The 21725-nt window shown below is 42.2% G+C and overlaps 1 protein-coding gene across 2 annotated transcripts in view; it reads right to left on the bottom strand.

Moving 5' to 3' along the window:
• Positions 1-554: 554 nt before the first annotated feature.
• APPL2 (adaptor protein, phosphotyrosine interacting with PH domain and leucine zipper 2) overlaps positions 555-21725 on the bottom strand; it is a gene marked incomplete at both ends in the record, with an annotated part of 40405 nt that continues 19234 nt past the window's right edge. For both annotated transcript variants that reach the window (XM_084256256.1, XM_084256257.1), the window contains 13 exons: positions 555-689; positions 1931-1978; positions 3313-3453; positions 3680-3716; positions 7513-7687; positions 8843-8895; positions 9060-9218; positions 11986-12074; positions 12175-12231; positions 12316-12358; positions 13694-13882; positions 15234-15392; positions 17380-17462. In XM_084256256.1, the coding sequence (XP_084112382.1) occupies positions 555-689; positions 1931-1978; positions 3313-3453; positions 3680-3716; positions 7513-7687; positions 8843-8895; positions 9060-9218; positions 11986-12074; positions 12175-12231; positions 12316-12358; positions 13694-13882; positions 15234-15392; positions 17380-17462 (1368 nt within the window). The remainder of the gene's footprint in view (positions 690-1930; positions 1979-3312; positions 3454-3679; positions 3717-7512; positions 7688-8842; positions 8896-9059; positions 9219-11985; positions 12075-12174; positions 12232-12315; positions 12359-13693; positions 13883-15233; positions 15393-17379; positions 17463-21725) is intronic.

Below are 21725 nucleotides of genomic sequence, written 5' to 3'. Positions count from 1 at the left end.
ATGTCTGGAAGAATTATCAAAACTACTCCTGCATTTCTGCTACTGTTTGGGCCTCAAGGGCTCATCACCTAACAGCACAAATTAATACTATTAGGTCCAATTATAAGACAACTTGATTATAGTTTTCAGAATGACAGGCACTTAAAGCTCACTAAGTAAAATACAAAAATAGATCATATTAATAGGAAATATTTAGTATATCAAATCTAGGTTTTTGCCATTTTTAAAAAGGATACTGGAAACTGAAAAGAGATGACATTCAAATAAAGTGAACAATGCATTTTTAACTTACATTCTGAGCACTGAACAGTAAAATCTAAGACAAGAACTTACCACAAAGCACCTAACATAACATTGTAGATGGGTAGGAATGTTGTCAACCATTTCTTACTGTTTCCCTCCCAAGTCTCAGTATCAATGCCTCGAGAGTACAGTCCACAAGCGATTGTCAGCATTCTGAAACCAGGGCGTGTGCCTGTGTATCAGAGAAGTTGAAAACCCTTAAGGAGATAGCTCTCCCTCCTGGGTGCTCTTGCCTCAAAGGCGCAAGAAAATTATGCTTCAGATTCTGCGCCTCTATTTTCACTTGGACTTCCATCATTGTCATCTGGTTGATCGTTTAATAGTACATATTTTCCATCATTGGTTAGTGGTATGGAGTGCATTAACTGAGCCAATGCTTCTGGATCCTGAAGTTATGGGAGTTTAAGAAGAAAAAATAAAAAGAGCTTAAAATGTACTTAAAACCCCTTTGTCTTGGCTTTCACTTTTCTCTGTCATCTAGCCTCACTCCTTCTGACTCTATGCCTTCAAGTGTGTCTTCTGGCTTCTGTGAAGAAACTCAGCTGTATTACTTCTCAAGAATCTTGGCCAAGGTTTTTCTCTCAGGGAGAATATCATTTACATAGGCAAATCATAGTCATCTCCCAGAAAAAGTCCAAGAGGAACTTTCTTCACAAAGCCTCTGTCTAATGTCTTTAAACCCCTTTCTTTTCTTCTATTCCAAGAGTTGGCAATTATGGCCATTTGGCTCACCATTTGCTTTTTTTTTTTTTTTTTTAAAGATTTACTGGAACACAGCCATGTGCATTAAGTCACATACTGTGGTTGCTTTTATGTTACAACAGCAGAATTGAATAGTTAGTTGCAACAGAGATTGTAAGCCTAAAAGGTTATCTGTCTGGCCCTTTAGAGAAAAAGTTTGCCAACCCCTGGTCTACACCATAAAAATGCTAACTTGTAGTGGCTGCCATTATTTTGGGTATGTTGGTGATAGGCCTTGGTCCTTCTGCTCTCCTCGATAGATTAGAACTGCACTAATACCTATCCACTAGCTAAAGTTACTGTTTAAATTTAAATACAATTTTAAATTCAGCTCCTCAGTCAAACTACTGACATTTAGTCTGCATATTTAAACAGTTTAGAGATTTTCCATTATTGCAGAAAGTTCTGGGCAGTACCAATCTGGAAGCCCCTGGTACAGAGACTGCATCTGTCTTGCTCACTGCTATAATGCCAGGATTTTTCTTAATCAAACTTGGCTCTCAAAATTATGTTGGGTAAATGGAAGACATAAGCTGCTGAACAACCAGGAGGTAAGAGTTAATATTGATGGACCTGTGACCAGCCTGAGGAGGATGGCCTTTGAGTACATGATGGATACTTAGGTTTGTTCCATCCTAATTGGAAAGAAAGGGAACCCAGCCAACAACAGCAGGCAAAGAAAGTGACAACATAAAGCAGGAGCTGCAGCAATCATCAGCATTAAGACTCCACATGTGCTACCAGGGACCTGGGGGCCAGAGTGCTGAAGGAGAGCCCAGGCATGAGCACGCGCCCAGTGAGCAGCAGTCCCTTTTAACAGCAATCTTAGCATGTGTACAGATCTCTTTCTGAGCAGTGGTTAAACCAGTTCTAAATCATACCTTACCTTCTGAACCTCGATAATTTCTTTTCCCAAATTAATAGCATAACATATCTGTAAAAGACAAGAAAAGCAGTGTTTGGCAAAGGTGGTAGCAAAGGAAAAGGAATTCCAGGAAAAAAAGTGTCCATATTAATGAGGTCACTGTCGGGTCACATGAACACGAGGACAGAGAACTGGCTGAGAGACTCGTGACACAGGCTCTGGACAGCAGCAGCACCTGTCCTGATCTGCAGCCAGTGTGTGCTGCGCAAAAAAACCCCAGGTAAGTGAAAACTGAAGTTATTCCAGTGTTTCAAATTCTTAGTGGGACACTTTTTCCTTCTCTCTTAACCATATTTAGCCATTGAATGTTTGCATACACAGTGGCAAAGATACTTGCTGAGAGCAGGGTTGATTAATTCTAAGTAGAAAATGCAGTCACACAAGAACAACTCAGACACCCTACTTTCCTGGTGTCTGCTCCCTTGGCTCGCTCTTGGAGACTAGCTTTTCTCCTTTGTCATGTCTGCTTTAATTTTTAAAGAGAAAATTAGAGGAATTCTTTTTAACATTTCTTGATACCGCTACTAAACATCTGCATTTCGCCATCAGAGTTCTTCACTTACTCTTGTTTTTTTCCTAGGAGGTATTATCTACACTCCTCAATCAGAACATGCAGAATAGGGACTCCCTGGTGGTGCAAGGGGTTAAGCACCGTATTATGAAGCAATACACAGCCTCTGCAGCATAGGTTCAATCCCTGGCCAGTCAGGGAGAAACCCACATGGTGCAGCAGACCTCTCCTGTCTCACCCGCTGCTCCCCTCAGCAGTGGATTTCAGTAGATCTGCCTGTTCTGTTCCCCACTCTGTCTCTGGTGAATCTTCTCACCCCCCACATCTCTGGCCTGCACCCCAGCTCTTGTATGCATAAATAAAATAAATCTAAAAAAAAACCAACAACAACATGCAGAATAGTCAACTGAATTGAATATACAGGGGACTGGTGCCAAAAAAACACCCAAAAATTAAAATGGACTGGTTTGGACTCATATTAGAAAATCTTGGGCCTCCCCGGTGGCGCAGTGGTTGAGCGCTGGGTTGCGAAGCTGCCCGCGGCCTCTGCGGCGCCGGTTCGATCCCCGGCTGCTCCCCGGTCACCGAAGGAGGGTCCCACATGGCGCGCAGACCTCTCCTGCCGCCCGCTGCTCCCCTCAGCAGTGTACTTCGGTCCTTCTGCCTATTCTGCTCCCTGCTCTGGCTCTAGTGAATTCTCTCACCCTCCCGTGCTTCTGACTGTACCCAGTGCATGTATAAACAACAAAACAAACAAACAAACAAACTAAATAAAGCATGCCTCTATAAAAAAAAAATTCTTTAAAAAAAAGAAAATCTTAAGATGAAAAACCTTTTCGCCTTCAGAGTTGCTTTCAAAAACGTAAGTGCTCAGAGACTCTCCACCTGTGGACTCAGGTATGCGGACCACGAAGCCAACCAGTCTCTTGTTTTCTTGATGAGCAGCAAATCGGGTGATACTAGTAAGGTCAAACTGAAAAAAAAAACAAAACAAAACAGGAATAGACTGAGTATCAACAACAAACTGAAATTAAAAAACAGACAATGTCGTTCTCTCTAGGAAAAGTCATTTAAACAGTGCATGAAAGGTGACATTTAATTTAGGAAATAAAAATATAAAGTGCCTACTTTGTGTATAGAGTGGTTACAAAGGTAGATTAGAAGTAATCACCAAAATTAGCACACAGGAGGGTACTTACATTGGCTCTTGTTACTTGAGTCTGAGGATCTATCAACCTGAAAATTTAAGAGGTTCATTATATTACAGATATTGGATAAACAAATTTGCAGAAATTCTAGATGAAATCACACAAATAGCTTCCAAATATGAAAACATAAGGCCTGGTTGTGACCATTCAAAGGGAGGATGTGGCATGTTTCCTTGCCTTTTTTATAACTGTATATAAAAGCTCAGGGAATCTTTAGTGAGAGGTTATAGCAAATGGAGCTTTGTAGTATTTTGGTACTCATCTAAAAAAGGGCAGCATTATTCTCAATAGTTGTATATAATATTCTGAATAGCCTCAACATTTAATGACTTTCCTTTGGAGTGCTGGATCAACTGGTTCTCCTAAAATAGCAAAGGAAATTACAGGGTAGTGGTGAGAAACAGTGAAGGGATTTTTTTCTTGAAACTTCTTGTACACAATGGTGTATAAGAAATCTTTAAGAAGGCATTCTAGAGTATTCTTAACATTTTAAGCATCAGCTAAAAATCAGGTTGATGTATCTGAGAAAATAGAGTATTGCTATCTTTATAAACAAAAATTTATTCTAACACAAGGTGTATATATTTAAATTATTATTAATTCACTGTTTCATAAATGAAAGCAAAAATATTCTCTTTGTTAAAGGAAAAAAGGTTTTAATTCCACTTATAGGAAATGTCCAGAATGGGCAAATCTATAGAGATAGCAAGATTAGTGGTTACTGGCTGTTCAGGGTTAGGTATTTGGGAGGGGGCAGTGGGAAGAAATCACGACTAATGGGTATATTTTTTCTTGGAGGGGTGATGAAAATGTTCAGAGACTGTGGTGTTGGTTGTGCAATTCTGGATACGGATAAATTGTAGGGTATGTAAATTATATCTCAACAAAGATATCCCCCTCCTGTGCCAAAGCCACAGTTTTAAATATATGCTTTTATAACGCATATATTTATAATCAGAGAGATCAAAATTGAATTCTAAGCTGGTTATTCTAAGATACTGTGTACATCACCGTTCTCTCAACAGCTTCACCTGTAAAACTGGGATAAGAGCTTCCACTTCAAAAAGGTAGTTAAAACGAGAAACTCTGTATAGAATTTCAGGTAAACCATAAAACTAAATAAATGTTATATTTATTTATATCCCAATTAATGGTTATGAATTTAATGATTTTTTAAAATAGCCATCATAAAGAATTTCCCTCAAGTAGAGAGAACTTTCTTGATATTTTTTGTAAGTTTTTCTATTAATAAAAACTTAAAATTTGTCTATCCTCTTCTGTAACTTGAACATGAAAATTGCCATTATTGGTACATTCACAACACTGTACAATTAGCACGCTCTAATTCCAGAACATCTTTACCATCTTAAAAAGAAGCTGGATACCCCTTAAGCATTCACACTCCATTTCTCTTCCTCTCAGCTTTTGGCAACTACCCATCTTCATTGTTACCTCTATGGAGTTTCCCATTGAAGATATTTCATATAAATGATCATACAATAAAAAACTTTTTGTGTCTGTCTGTTTTCACCTGGCATAACGTTTTCAAGGTTCATCCATGTTGAAACATTTATCAGTACATTATCCCTTTTGAAGACTAAATAATATTCTACTTATGTATGTACCACATTTTGTTTATTCAATTATTGATGATCATTTTAGTTTTAATGAGTATACAGCAGGCCCTTGAATAATATCATTTCATTCAACATTGTTTCTTTATAATGTTGATGAGGGAGGAAAAAAAAACAGTGATTCATAGCCAGGGCCACTGTCCAGGTAGAGCTGCACATTCCCCATGTGTGCCTGGGCTCTCTGGTGTCCTTCCACATCCCAAAGATGTGCATGTCAGCTTCATGGGCGTGTATAAACTGTCCCAGTCTGGCTGTGGGTAGGTGTGTGACACACCCTGTAATGGAATGGCATCCTGCCTAGGGTTGGTTCCTAACATGCACCCTAAGCTGACACAATAGGCTCCAGCCACCCTATTGGTGACCCCGAACTAGAATGAGCAAGTTGTGAAATAAATGAATGCAAATCATTGGTTATTATTATATGTTTTGGGTATTTAAAGATTTGATGCTGTTTTGAGACTAGCAATATGCCACCAAACTTAACTCTTGTTTAGCCTATGGTCTCATTATACATTGTTTTGCTTAAAATTGCAGTTACCAAGAACCTATCAGTAACATTAAATGAGAACTTACTGTACCATTATGAATGTTTGCAAGTTTTTGTTTGAACACTTGTTTTCAATTCCTGTGGGTCTCTACTTAGGAGTGGAGTTCTTTAACTTATGGACGAGCTACCACACTATTTCCTACAAACCATTTTACATTCCCAGCAGCAGTGGATTCCAGTTCCTTTATGTCTTAGCTAAGATTTTAAAAATCAAATTGTTGCTGTCCTCAGGGATAAGTAGTATCTAATAGTGTGTTTGATTTTTCATCTTTTTCATGACTAATGCCATTGAGCATCTTTTCATGTGCTTGCTGGCCACTTGTGTATCTTCAAGAAATATTTACTCAATTTCTTCATCCATTTTTTTAATTGGGCTTTTTTCTTTTACTGTCTTTTCTTGATTTGTAAAGGTTGTTTATCTATTTTGGCTACGAGACCTTTATTAAACGTATGATTTGCAAATGTTTTTCCCCACTCTGTGGGTTGGTTGTCTGTACATTTTTGGGTAGTGTTCTTTGATGTACTAACTACAGGTTTTCATACTGCTTTAAAGTGTTACTTACTCTGATCTTTTTTTAGTGATTATATGAACAAAGAGCTAACATGTATAAAAGGTTTATAACAAATGAAAAGGCCTTATATTAATAAGGGTAAAGAACTATATTCTGATATTTGCCAAAGTCCTAGGTAAGTTTTTGGGGCATGGATATAAAATTATTTTCATTTAATAACCAAAGAAACCAAGGTACAAGGTTAAGTGACTTGCCACAGTATTACAACTAATAAATGAAGCCGGGAATGAGCCTAGACAGTTTGGCACTAAAGTAGTGGCTGCTGTTCCCCAGAAATTTAATGTAAGCTTCATACATAAACTTTTTCTAACAGTCATATTAAAAGAGTAAGAAGAAATAGGTGAAATTAATACACTTCATCTAATAGATCTAAAATACTAACTACCTAAAATTATTGAGGTATTTTTGCATTCTTTGGAAGGTATGAGGCCTTAGAAATCTGGTATTTTAGACTGAAACACATCTGAATTTAACTAGTTATGTTCAAGTGCTGTACGTGGCTACATATACTGAACAGTGCAACTATTAATGAAGCCTGTGCTAGCTGTGGCCTCGGTCACCTGCTATCATTCCTAGATACCTGATTACCTAAAACCCTGTCATGTAGTTCACATTGCTTGGCTTTTTTAATTGGATCCTTCCAACAAATATTAATCAGATTTTCCTTGTGGTGGTCTAGTTATCTCAGGCAGGCTCATGTTTTGTTTCCACTGCTGTTGATTTTTATAACCAGTATTCTCAGAAATGAAAAATAGAAAACACAGTCTTCCACTTCAAGGTGTGAGGTCTAGAGGGTCACTTTAGAACAATGGTATCTTCATGAACAATAGTAATCATTCACTACTAAGTTTCTAAAGGTATCAGTTCTTGTCTTTACGGGAGCATCTTCTGGCCAATATATCTTATAAAACTGAAATGCAAAAAGGAGTAGGAATAGAAAGAGTAGCATCTTCATTCAGTCCACTCAGATATTCATTCAGTCCACTCAGATAATGTTCTAGACGGGTAAGTGTGCCTTACAAGGGGGCTAGATCAAGCTATAATTAAGTCTGAAAATGAAATTGAATGTACCTCAGGTTTTGACTGGTTACCATCAGATGGGTTTCTGCCATTCGGAAGATGTTATGAATCGCCCGAGCAGCCAACACTTGTCTCATTGCTTCATAAATTACTTCAGGAGTGTTGTCTGTTTTTACTGCCATCGATCCCAAAAATCGAACTATAAACATCTGTTGCAAGAGAGAATCTGCAAGAGAGCGTGTCTGCTGAGGGTCATGTTCCCTTCCTGCCCTACTCATCTGCTTCCCGGTGTCAGGTGAGTTAGCCTGAGAACAGCTAGAACTGCCAGTTTTGGCTTCCTGATAAAGGCACATAACCTGGCAGGACTGATCCACAGCAACCATTACTGAAAGATCATAAACAAGGCTTAAAAGATCTATTTTAATAATTCACTTACCCAACATTTTAAACTAAAGAAGTCTGCTTTCTCACTTGCCCTCCCTATTGTGCCACTGCCCCTAAAAATAAGGGTCACAAAATTATTAAGAAAATATAACCAATAGAATGTTACAAATAGCTACTCCCATGAAAAGATAGTTTTTTTTAGAAGTTTGAAAGTCTTTGCACAGATTTTTTAACAGCACGGACTATATGAAGCTATATAGCTGTAAGTGCAGAGTCAGATGGGAGGCACAGCCCATTAATGTAATGTCTTCCCCTACCGCTGTGAGGAGTGCCAGTGCTTAAGTCCTACTTTTAAATTTAAACAACAGGCATTTCATTCCAGTGATATTCTCAGCCTCCAGTCCTGAAGCTGTGTTAAAATGGGGTCTTGCCAGCATTTTTAGCTACTAAATTGCCTTGGCTAGAACCCAGATTTAGTAACATGGAATAGTAGATTATGGTTAGCTCTACTGAGTATGTTCTCATTATGAGACTATAAATCAACCAACAAAAATTATGAATTTAAACAACATAAAGTCAATTTATTCATGACATCTTTGCACTGAAGAATGGGTTATTTGTGCTTTGGGTTTTCTAAGATGAAAGAGCCTATTTATGACTCATTAAATTTCATTTAATGTGACCATTCAATCCTGTTTGAATTTGTTTTGTGATGCCAGATTTAGATTTGGCAACATTTCTATGTAGGAGCAATACAAAAGGTATATATGGATATAGCTAATGTAGAAAATCTGTTACTTCCCCTTCATTTTTATCCAAGAGCTTCCTTAACTGCATGTATAATAATTAATTTTCAAAGTGAACAACAGATCTGTGGGTCATGATTTCAATTCATATTTCAAGTTTAGCTCCCTCCGACTTGACTTCACATCTCATTTCAATGGCCCTGTACATTCTGTACAGGGGAAAGAATAAGCACACCAAGCTAGCCACTTACCTTCTGCTTCTGGAAATGTGTCATCCTCAGTTTCACCAAAAGGGTTGACACGCCTATGGGAAAAGCCAGTCAAACAATCACGACAGCTTCAGCTGAAAGGATACTTAACACCTGAACTCTTTAAGTCAGAATGCAATCATAGCTGGAGGCGGGTGGGGGATACAAGAGCCATCAAATTTATTTTCATCTCTCAGAGACAACCTCCCTTAGTCCATACCTGCTCCCTCTGTTCTGATCAAGGAATTCTGTAGCAGGAAGTACAATATCAAACTGAATAGGTGTTCCAGGTGCAATGAGTTGTTCAGCTTCAGCTATACTGACGCTTGCTTTGGGAACAATACTGTCATTTTCCGTCTCTGAATTTTTCAGGTTCTGGCTGGAATATAAAAATAGGAAGGCAAGAAAAAGTCAAATCTCTTTTAGCCTTAGGCCTTTACAATCAAATGAATACTAGTTAAATGCTGATGTGACTTTTACAAATAGAAAGGCAAGGAAGATTTCAATCAACCCTCCATTCTACAAATAAATCTTTGTGGAACATCATTCATGCCCATGGTAAAAATCCTTCTGCACTCCCCACTACCTGTAGTTAGTGCTGCTGCACAGTCTCTGCATTGTTAAACTACTTATTACACTAGCAACTAACTTTCTCGTTGTGTCTTTCTCCTTTTGGGGCAGGTTTTTGCCAGTAAGGGCTACAGCTAAGTCATATTTACTACTTGGTATAAAAGGTAAATTGAATGAGTAATACATCTGCCCTCAGCTATCTCCCACCCCATCTCATCTTACTCCCAATTTCCTTTTGCCTGCCCCAGGTCTAGTTACTGATTTCCTTTCTGTTCCTTATAGACACTAAGTTCTTTTTGCCTTACATCCTCCACTACTAGTATCAGGAGTGCACACCTCTGGCTTTTTGGAAGATGGCTACATCCCATCTCTTCTCAGTTTAAATGTCAGACATACCCTAGTTAAGTCTCTTCTATACTCTCCGTGATTGTACTGGCATTAGTAACATTGTAGTGTTTTTCTCCACTTTAAATATTCGCTTATCTTTTTGGCCTGTCTTCCCCCACATGTAAGTTTCATGACCTAGCCCAGTGGCTGGGCTCGTAGCAGACACTCAGCAATTATTCTGAATAGCTACATAAATGAACACTAGATAAACAATCATCACAGAATGAGGGGAGATGGCTACACATCCTTAGAAGTGAATGACAACTTGTTTCCAAGACAATCTCTCTGACTCTTTCCCCACTGCTATCACAACATTTCTTTATTGTCAATGAGCTGACCCTCAGAGATAGCACCCCCACCCCCAACCCCACCCCCACAGCTCTGGAGCCAGCTGGCGGCCACATCTGTCACCCTTCCAATCTCTGGTTGATTCAGCTGGTCAGTGTCATTTTTTCCAGATATTCTTCTGTGTCCTTTCTGTGAGGTCATTTCTGCCTAAGAATGTGATTTACTTATTCTGGAACAGGGAGAAAAATCAGTTACTAATTAAATCTGACCTCAGATTGGTTTTTTAGAAAACCAGGCATGCCTTCTAATTATTAACACTAATTAAAGTATACATTGGCACCCTAGAAAGATAGCACAGCAGAGCTGGAAGGGGACTTGGAGGCCTAGTTTCTCATCATCTTATATCTCACAAAGCTGAGGAGACAGAGACCCAGATGGTTGACTGACTCACTCAAAAGTATCTAGTTGTGTTCAAGGCTATTATCAGCATTATCTCCCAACTTGGAGTGTAGCGTTTTTCACTGCGTCCATCTAACATTCTTGTAGCTTTAGAGAGAAGACACACTCACTTACCTGGCAAGGCTCAGGGATTAGTTCTACTGGCTAGATCTTTTTCCTAAATCATTCATATAGTACTCCCCCTAGAGTTGTACTTAATAAGCATGCTACTTGTGTAAACTGTTAGTTTCTTAAATTACAGCAATGAAATGTTTCTCGAACTTGTTGCCTCTTTCCCATTTTTATTACCTTTGTTCCTCTCCCATTCTGCTTCACTACAGTAACAACCCATTGGGTCTTTCTGCCCGAGCCTTCTCCCTACCACACCTCATTCACCCTGTCCCACAAAGTGCAGCAGAATACTCTTTGCAATGGCTCTGATAACACTACCCCTTCTTGCTAAGTCTTCAGTTCAGCTCCATTGCCTGCAACTCCTACTTTGTACATAACTGAAATGCAGATCTGGAATTATCTTTTTCTGTTATATCCATATCCAATGTAGTTGCAGGAACACTGAGTGGACATACAATTCATTCTCAGTGGACAGCACTGAGACCCTGGACAGTCACTCTGAGCTTTCTTACGATATTCTTCTGGGGTCATTAGAGGATACTGGTAGAACGTGTAATGGGGTTCTCTCTACTGTGCCACAAAAGATGAGCACCAAACACAGTCTTTTTAAGTTACCCTTTGAAGCCATGCCTCACTAACATGGCAGATATTACAACCCTCTAGTGTTTAATCACACAGAAACTCCCAGTAAGACAAAAGGTGGGATTCCTGGAACAAATCCTAAGTACAGTATTCAGAAATAAGAGAAAAAATATGTGTATGAAAATGCAACAGATAACGTACAAAGGAAGGGGAGACAATCTATTCAGCTGTCAGTAGTAATAAATGATAGAACAGTGTGTAGTTATTAAAATAAATATGAAAAATGTAAAAATATTAATGTATACGTGTGTGTATATATGTATATGAAATGTAAACGCATGCCCATCTACCAGCATGTGTGCAGATAAGGGCTGGGCAATAACACGGACATATAATTGTTTCTTATTTTATAAAAAATTTTGTTTTGGTTCCATAACTGTTGATGCTGATATAAAATGCAGCGAGAGCTCCTGACTAGCAGGGTCTTCTATGCAAGAACTATCTGCTCGGACTCGGGGCCCAGTGTAGTGGGAAATACATGGATGCTGAAGGCACAGAGGTTTGAACCCTGGCTCTGCTCTTCGTGTGACATAAACGTGGGCCTCACAGCTGCCCTTCCTGGTCACACTGCTCCTGTAGACCAGAAGTGAACAGCACCCTGAGTGGTTTATAAGGATAAAGTGACTCAAGTCAACTTCTAATGTACAGCTGGTTCTGTAAAAGCTAGTTTTCCTTTGTCCTCTAGTTACCTGGGGCATGAGCTTTCTTGCTTTTTTCCAAAACTTGTAATGGGAGTCACTGCTTGGAGAGCCGTCTGATTCAGTTTGATGGCGACAGCCTAAAAATTCACAGGAAGACAAGCTCAGTCCCAAGTGGATGCTTACCTTGCAGACTGTTTTAGAAAAGGGCTGTGAGGCAATAAGGTGCCTGTCAATTACCTCTGGGTTGTCAGTCAGGTAGATCTGTCTGGAGATGTTGTTTATTGCACATATCCACTGTAGAGGAGAGAAAAACAAAACAGCTGAATCCCAAATCCCAAAGTCATACAAGGAAAGAAGTAAAACAAACAAAATCTCTACCTCTTCATTTTCCTTTTTGCTTTCTGCTTGGAGGATTATTCCCCTGAAATAAAAGTGCATCTAAGTGAGTACTTCCCAGATTGCAGTGCTGAGGATTATTCTACATAAGCTGAATTCAGCTGGGGCCCAGAAAGGGACAACAGCATGACTGGGAGGACTGGAAAAAAAGCCTCTGGTTCTAGCTCTGCCACTATCCACCATGTGATCGCGGACAAACACCTTTCTCTAGGGCTCTTCCCACTGCATCCTTCTCATTTCTAAAAGAGCAGAAACTCAGATCCACCAGCCCAGCTTTTATCATGAGAAGCATCTCAGCCTCTCTGAAATGATCCAAGGCCACCAGGACTCTCGCCCAGTCACTTCTCTCAACCACACTCAAGGAAGAATTAGCCACCATCCCACTCCTTCCCAAGAACTGAGAAATCTGTTTATGGAGGGCCAGGGAACATGATATAATCTACTGCCCTACTTGCGGAGGGACTCCTCATCTCGCTCCTTTGATCATACACCTATGGAAGGTGAGGGACGTGGGCCTCATCCCTATTTTATATCTGAGGGAACCAAGGCATGGAGAAGTTAAGTAACTGCCTGCAACCAAAACGAGAAGTCAGGTACCTTCATTCCTCAATCATGTCCACTCACCCTGGGAGCAAGCGTATGCAAAACTACGCTGCCAATCTAGGAGAGGAAATGGTCAACACCTTGATACCAGCAAATGGGGTGCTTGTTCAAACACAACCCCAAATCAGAATGCCAATGTCAGTAGAGCAGCTCTGAGGAAGGATGGAGCCACTCTTCTGCTCCCCAGCTGAACCCTGGAGCTCTGACCTCCATGGGGCAGTTTCATGATGTGCTATAAGCCAGATCCCACTGGGATGGGAACTGCTATGAGTGACTACAAGCCTGCCATTTCCCCAGCAGGACCTCTTCCCCAGCAGCACATGGGCCACGTGTGGGGACAATACACTAACAAATGGCTCAGCAGCTGAATGCAGAACTCACATCAGCAGGAGAAACGGCCTCCTCAGGCAGGTCTTCCTACCTTCTCTCCTCCTCATCTGGCCCCATTACACAAAAAAGATGCCTGTCTCAGCTCAGACGGGGAATAGACACAGCCTTCTCTCTCTGAGAATGCTGACAACCTGCATCTACTGCCATCTTACATACGCAGGTCATCTCTTTCCCAAGGCCATGCATGGACAATCCTGCTGGGACTCCTTATATAAAGAGAACCAGAACCTTCTTCTGGAGGGTCTATGATACTCGGGACACTGCTTCTCCATGGAGGAGTGGCATCTGGGGTGGGATAGGAGACCTTTCCTTGGCAGGGGTGGAACACTACCCTTATCCTCCTCCCAAATAAAACCCGTGGGCATACGATTTTCCATTGGGCGTGGTGATCTGAAAGCAGTATCGTCGGTCTTCACAATCTACCGCCATCACCGAGCAATTATCCAGGTCCTGGATCAAACTTCCAGCCACCGCGCCCCTGGGCTGACACATGAGGTTCCCACCTTGAGTGAAGAAGTAAAGCCTCTCCCAGGTAGTGGTGACCAGCCCCGTTTTACTGCAGGAATAAATTTTAAAGTGCCCATTAGTACGAGGAAGTGTGAGTAGCACCTCAAAGTCTTGCTGTCTTTTCATGGCTATTGGTGGCATATTAGAAATAATATGTCTCCATATTACAACAAAACCGCTGCGAAGAGTATCAGAAGGGATGCAATCAAGCTAGGACAACCTGAGAGAAAACAGGCTCTGCTCACACTGGAGAAGATGGTCCCCAGGCACCTCCAGCACGTGGGCAGCTTGTGCCCATCCCCACTGCAGCCAGACTCTGGCATCAAAGCCCTGTATCTGAACAGAGACACCGTCCATGACCATGCACAACTGGAAACCTGGCGATCATCCCTCTGAGATACAGAGCTGAACTGCTCTGGCCCACAGCACACAGAATCCGGGTTAATTTTGCCACAACTTGATGTTACTCTTTGTGGGCTAATTATAAGAGAGCAATTCAGTTTCTGGCAAATAACCCCAGAACTTTGGGGTTTTCTATCCATATGGATTAGAGGGGACATTTGCCTGTGATCTCAATTCCGTTGAGGCATTCTATCCTGGTGAGAACACAGCTGGCGATTCATCCGCTCAGAGCCTCCACTTGGGAGCTATCAAATACTTTATTTGATGCAGTATTTCCTGTGTAGTAACTATGTGCAAGGCACTAGGTTTTCTGCCTCAACAATTATAGTAATTTCTGCAAAAATGTAACAGCTAACATTTGAGGGCTTACCACCTGCTAGGAATGACCTCATCCAGCCCGTGTAGAGACTTTATGAAGTGGGTGAATTATCAGTTCTATTTTATGGATGAAGTGACGGAGGCCCAGCTGAGTCAGGGTGCCTGTCCACTGATACGGAGTCTTCACACCTGACGATGACTTCCCTCGCTTGCAAACACAATTAAACCCTATCACTAATTCAAAATGGACATTTATATGCCTGAGTTTTAAATATGTGGTTAGGTCAATAAGCATCTAGATGACTCTGAAGGCCTTTTGGCCCTCACTCTCGCCTCGATGATGGGTGTCCTGCACCACCTAGAGTGAAGGGGTGAGATAACAGCCCTCAGTGGTGGAGGATGAGGACACTGGGAGCAGTCCATCTACCAGCAGCCTGGTAAATGGAGCCTGGGTGAACTGCCAAACCTTGCAGTTGACATACTGGCTTCTTAACATGATTCTGTTTCAAGCCCCATCTCTCAGTGCAGTTTGGGATCTGAACCCAGAGGCTTCCTGTGTCCCAGCAGGAAGGGGCAATATGGGGAGCTCTTCCCCTGTATTAGGGCACTTAACAGGTACTCTGCAGTCACACCTTGAGAAAACAGGTTTTAGAAAAAGAGGCAGGGAACAGCATTCTCACTTTCTAAGGTTAAGGTATCCAGCTTTCTGGATGAGGTTCCTGTTGATCTGTGGTGCAGACACGTCAAAGTCTGGAGTGTAAACAGATTTATCAGCTATAAGTAATTCTTGCAGAAACATGTGTGTCTTCTCAGCTTCACCTTCCAGGTTCACCTGGATGCTTGAGACAGAAAGTCACAGGTCAGTCACGCCTCATGGGCCAGTGCAGTACTGCAGAGCAGCAGATGGCAAGGCTGTCCCTTGAGGGCCCACAAAGAAAGCTGCAGGGTCCCCATCGCCACTCCACCTCTAACTCAGGTCCTGAAACCTAGAGGCCATGGGGACTGCAGTCTGTGTGACTAGAGGTGTTTGTGTGCCTGCTGTTCTAAAGTGGGATGTAAGGATTGCCACTGGGGATACCTGAACCCAGCTAAACGATTTCTCTGCTGACGTGGGAGGATGCATGCTCAGAACTGTTGATGCAAATTTTAGGAGAAAAGATTTGATGAGTCTATCCTCAAGGGTTTCATGTGCAGGAGCTGAAGAAAGTGCCAGAAAGGAAGATGAAAACATCTGTCAGTCCGCCTGTGGCCTCCCCTTCCCACTGTACTAGCACACCGCTTCCTACCTTGGTTTTGGCAGCGTGGTGGGGACGCCACTGGAGATGGGAAAATGACCCAGAAGTGGTACTAAAGCACACTGACAAAGTCAAAGGCAACACTGTTCCTTCTATGAACGCCATACAGCTGTGCGAGACAAACAGCTGTATGGCGGGCGGCCAACCAACGGCCACCCCAGCCACATGAGGGGTAAGTAAGTGGGCTCTGGTTTTCATGTCTGTGCACTGAGGTATGAAAAACCCAGGTACTTTAGCTTTATAATAAGCAACTGTCCTTTCTCCCCACAGACTGAGGTCTCCACAGCCACCCCACCTAGTGGTGATGGTCTTGGTCACAGCGTCTTGGACCATGGAACTCTGAAGTTAAAACAGGATGAAAAAGAGACAGTGAAAGACAAGGCAGAAAGGGGTCTAAAGTGACAATTTAATAGGCCCCCTCCTTTTACTTTTCCTCACCTCCCCAGTGGCTAACAATCGAACGAAAAGGTAAGAAACCAAAATCAGATTTTGAAAATCGCCTTCTAGCATAATTATAAACCCAACCTGCTTCACAACTGATACCAGTCATCAGGAAAAAACCAGCTCGGTGACTTTCAGAAAGGAGTCCCTGCCCTCATAAACTACACCTCTCCCCTGGATTTGTATGAATGCTTAGCTCTGGTTTTTCGTGGGATTCATGCTTTACTTTCAGAGCATTTCAGGTGGACTTCAGCCTAAATAAATTCCACTGCATGGCCTTCAGAAGCAATTTTGAAATGCAACATCCTCAAGAAGATGAACAGCTCTCTTCTTTTCTATTTTGTGTATTTTCTTACCAACTCTCAACATACAGAGAGACACATTTACATGCTCCAGGAAGCATGAAAAGTATTCAAGGCAGCAAGTATTCTTGGTCTTTACGAAAGAGGCCTGCAGCCAGAGGGGCCTGGTACCAGGGTGAGTGTGGACAAGAGAGGTCAAGGGGCCAGTGACCTCGGCATCCAATGTGGTCAGGACAGTCTGAACGTTGTTTTCAAAGACAAGCATTTTCAAGGTTAAACTGCAGTTTGTTAAATTAATTCAATAAAGGTCAAATGCCTCTTTTACCTATTATAAACTAATGTTTATTATCATTAGCTTCCTGAAAAGTTACAGCACTTCTGGCTAGGAACCCAACGAGCTTTCAAAAAAAAAAGCAAAGAGAGCTAGTAAATTCTCAGTAAACCTAAGTTGGACTCACAAGCTTATACCATGTGAAACTTTACTATTAACAAAAGGTGAACAAGAATTTGGATTTAATGTGGCAGTATCCCTATGTTTGTTTTAATCTTATTTCCTCTTGTCATATAATGGATAGGCCTCTGAGCTGCACACAAGTCAGGGACTGAGGAAATCATTACTTTTCAACCACATTAGCCCCAAATATTGGCAGCTCAGAAGGGTGCTATTTCTCAGCGTTCTGGGAGCTCTGTGAGACCCTCTACAGCCAGCACTCTCCCCTACCTCCCCAGAGGTAGATTTGCATAAATGGCAAAAGGCACACAAGACCCAAACTGGAATGTGGTATTACCTGTGAACCATGTCTGTAACAGAGGATAAAAAGCTGTCCATACTTTGGGAAAACATCTCTGCTCCCTTCTTAAAAAAGTTAATCTGAAAGATATAATTGCAACATTCTGAAAATCATCTAGAAAAGGTGAACGAATAATTCATTTCATGTGAGAGCAACATTTGGAAGTGGCCCACCCTGCTGGCCACAGTACTGGCTGCATCTCTGGAGCCCTCACCACACCGAGAGTCACTCCAAAGCCCCAAGGACTCTGGTACGTGAGAGACGGTGAAACCAGTACCTGGCTGAAGCAGCAGTGGATGGGAGCAAAGCAGGTGAAGTGCCTGGAACATACCAGGTGCATCGATAATTACTACTGGTGGCAATTTTTGATATTATCAGCAGTCTCTTTCCTGTGTGATAGTTTTTTGAGGGCAAGAGGTATGTCTTACTTGCCTTTGCATTTCCAGGGGCTAAACTGGTGTTGGCACATGACTGGCCTGGCCCCAGGAAGATGCAGCCACTGAAGTGGCTCTGAACACAGCTGGACGGATGGTGACATGGCTGAGGCACACTTTGCAGAGGGAAAGCCGAGGTTCTTCCAACCCTGACATCAACATACAGGGGACTGAGTGTGTAAAGGAGACAGCAGGCACCTACATGGTATAGACGCCCCAGGAGGCGAGGACGACCTCCTGCTGCCAATATCCCGGAAGGCAGGCGCTCTGCCCCAGGGTTAGTGTCCTCAGGAGACCTGAGGACTGCACAGTCTGCACAGTCTGAATGTGAAACAGTGCTCGCTAGCTTTGGGAAATGACAAGAAGGAAGTCCTTACTTGGGCCCCTTAACAGGCAGAAACTACAGGAAAGAGAAAAAGGAACATTTTTGTACATGGCCAACATCTGCAACCATCCTGCCCTGAAAAGCTCAAGTTTCCATTTTTTCTATAGCCAAGGTTTTAGGAAATCTGAATGTGGGATATGAACTGCTCTACTTTACATGCCTGACTTCAGAGTTAACAGGCCCAAGCCTAGTCAGGAAGAACAAGAGAAAACATTGAGTTTGGAAGTGGTTGTTACCTCACGTTAGCCCAGCTCATCTCAGACCTGGGTGCTGGCACAGAAATCTACCTCTCACCCCGAGGACAGCTGGTATTCTCAGCACAGTTCTGACATCTTTACATCTGTTCCCAGACACTCTGGGAAGGACGGGCACCAACGTCCTGAGTTTTCACAGTACAAAAGCAGATGATGGCAATTATCCTAATGCAAAGTAATACACACACAGGGAAATACTCTGTCCTCATGCTCTTTGAATCACATAGAGATCAACACTGTAAATGCTACTCTGAATCCCTGACTGTTAAATATCAAGGTGTGTTAAGTGAGCATTCTGCATTCTCAGGACACAAACATCAGGATGGCTTTCCCTCATCTTCCCCAAGCAAAACTCCTTGGATTGTGTACTATAAGTTCATGTCTCAGTTTCACTACTATTCTGTAAACTCCTAGGATAGGGGCTCACATAATCCCTAAGGAAATCTGATGGACAAACAGAAGGATCAGATACTGGGCCTGATAGCCATATTACAGAGGACTTACTTCTGTGAATACTACACTGGAGCTCATTTTTGTACCCATAAACCTGTACACAGATGACAAAACTTCAGTCTGTCTGCAGGCATGGGACTGAATCATGATATAATTAGAAACCTGTTTGTCAAGGGCCTAGGAAGGCAGAGATGGAGTCAAACAACCTCCACTAGGATGGGTGGTATGGAGAAGTCTGATGCAATGGAATGCCACATAAAGCAGTTCCTGACAACAACAGGAAGTACAATGGTCATCTGACCATGAGCTTACAAAGGTGGATGCTTAATTAACACTGATTTAAAAGGGCTGATGCGGAAGATGGGGAATGGATGCTGTAATCATCCAAAATGACTCATGGGGTTAAACAACAACCTTGTCTAAGAGAAGGAACCAGTTTCCATGAGGATTGTAAAAGTCTGATGGTGATGGACTATCTGGTCTTGTGTCTTGCAATTTTCCACATGAAAAATAAAACATACCATCCTCAGTCCTCAAAACGCTGCTGCTGCCACCCAACAGTATCAGTGAGCGCTGTTTTGTTCTCCTAGCATTTGCGCTACTGCTCACAGTCTCCTGTCCCCAGAGGCCAACATTCACTAACAAAGAGCAGGAGAGGTGGTGGAGCCTGTGGCCACCAGTGAGCATGAAAGCAGCCTGGATTAAACCCGTCCTTTAGGCCCTGGGGGGCTCCTCTCTCGAACCAACCAGGCTCTCCAGGCACTGACCAAACAGGCCTGGAGCTACTTCTCCTCCTGAGACTCTGGGTGCAGGACCCTCCCCGACCCAGGCTTCTAATAAGCAAGGATAACTGCTCATTCCAGTGAGGACAGACATGACACGAGGCATTAATGAGAGCACAGAGCACCCTGGCATTTGCTAGCAAAGCTAGGACATGTGCCAGGGCAGAGGTGTAATACTGAATCCAAAGAGAGGAGGGCAACAGAAAGTGAGCAAGTACACACAGGGGGGCATAGGTCCTTCTGAAGAAGCACCCAAAGGTCTGCTGAGGACCAGAACCCACAGTTGGACAGTGCTACTTTCTGGTTTAGCCCAGTTTCACTCAGAAGATGCAGAAAAGTCAGACTGCCCTATTTATATAATACTGCTGCACCTCCCCCTGCAATGACCCTCAGGGCTAATGGCTGTTGCCATGGTCCCTGAGGTCCGGCGTGGGCAAGGAACCATGCGCGCAGGGGGAGAACAGCAAACTCCCTAAGATGCAGAGAAGCCGAATGCCTGCCAAGAGATAACGACCACCAGAAGCTGCCACAAAGATGATTAAAAGAAATGCTGACCACCTGGAACCTTATCTCGCTTTCTCAAGGCCCACAAACTTTATTCTGCTACAACTATCTTTCTAAAATCTTTCCTTTTTCTGGTCATTGATTGCTAATTAAAAAACATATGTAATTTAATAATTAGGCTAATGCAAATGAAACATTACTAAACACTGTGTTATAATAGAATTGTTAGTTTAATAATCTTTCTATTATGTGCTTGACTTTAGTACCTTTGATATTAACTGCATTATAATATAAATTCACCCATGACAATTAATTATGAATAAACATGAGTAAGTAGTAGTAGTAGTAGTAATTAGTACAACAAAAATATAAGAAAGAGTTAATAGCCTGTCTACTTAGGAATGTGGCTAGGTCCAGATGTATTTTGGACATAAATCACTGCCCTGTCAATGATAAGCTAAACCTATGGGCAAGCTGATTTCTTTGATGTTCACCGATCCTATGCCTTTAGAAAAAACATATATACTGGCCACTAACAAAAATAAAGCGCACTCAGATTTACACTCTCTCTTGAAGTGTGTCTGTTTGTCATTTCTTTAACCGAATCCCTGACCACCCTGCGCAGTCTCTCAACCCTGAGACGGCCTCATCGTCTACTGCTGTGCTGGTCCGCGGCATAATACCTCTGTAAGCATAAGCTGACTTTAGTGTACTCATCACTCAACAATGTATAACAGCCTTCGGAAGATGACAATTGAGCTTGGATGTTTAAAGATCCTCTTTTGTTCCCCTTTTCCCTAAAGGAAACTGATGCTGTTTTTTAAAAATATATTTTAAATTTGTATTATAAAAGTTATAGATGCTCACGTGGAGGGGTTTTAAAATTTTCTGATTTTTTTTTCCTGTCCAATTTTGCTTCCTAACATTCCTTTGTCCCTATATCATGAACTGAAAGAAAATTCCCAGGTGCATTTCTCAGATGCCAAAATGAGACCCAATCACAGCCCATCCTGAAAGGAGCTTTCCTGCTGACAAATGTTCTGCAAACCACCAACAGGGGTGAAGAAGCAATACAGGGTTTCCACAAAACAACATCCTTCACAGCCCAGATGCAAAGGTGCTGGCAATAACCTGGCAACGTATCACCTGAGACTCCCCAGTCAAGGGTGAGCCTTCCCACACAGCAGCAGAGGAACGCGCTGTCTTGGGAGGTGAGCCTTGCTCTACCAACCCAGCAGTCAGCTTTTCCTCAGAAAATCGGACCAAGCCCGGCATTCACTTGCATCTGAGACAAAGGGCCAGGGTTCCTCCCCACAGGAGGCTTGGGATCAGGGCCATTACTTCCTGCACAGGTGGCCTCATAAGTGCAGCTCAGGATGATCTGTCCACCTGGAAGCTCTCCAGTGTGGCATCTAGAAAGTTTCCAGGGAGTTGTCCATTGTTTCTTTCTCTGATGCTGCTTCAATTTCTCCTAAGGGCTACCTCCCAGAATACCCTGCTGGTCTCCAGATTGGTTTAGGTCTCACTCTCC

This window comes from Talpa europaea (genome assembly GCF_964194135.1).
Source record: "Talpa europaea genome assembly, chromosome: 15".
Lineage (NCBI taxonomy): Eukaryota > Metazoa > Chordata > Mammalia > Eulipotyphla > Talpidae > Talpa > Talpa europaea.
Note: the sequence above shows the minus strand (reverse complement) of the source record. Positions and strands in the feature narration are given on the sequence as shown.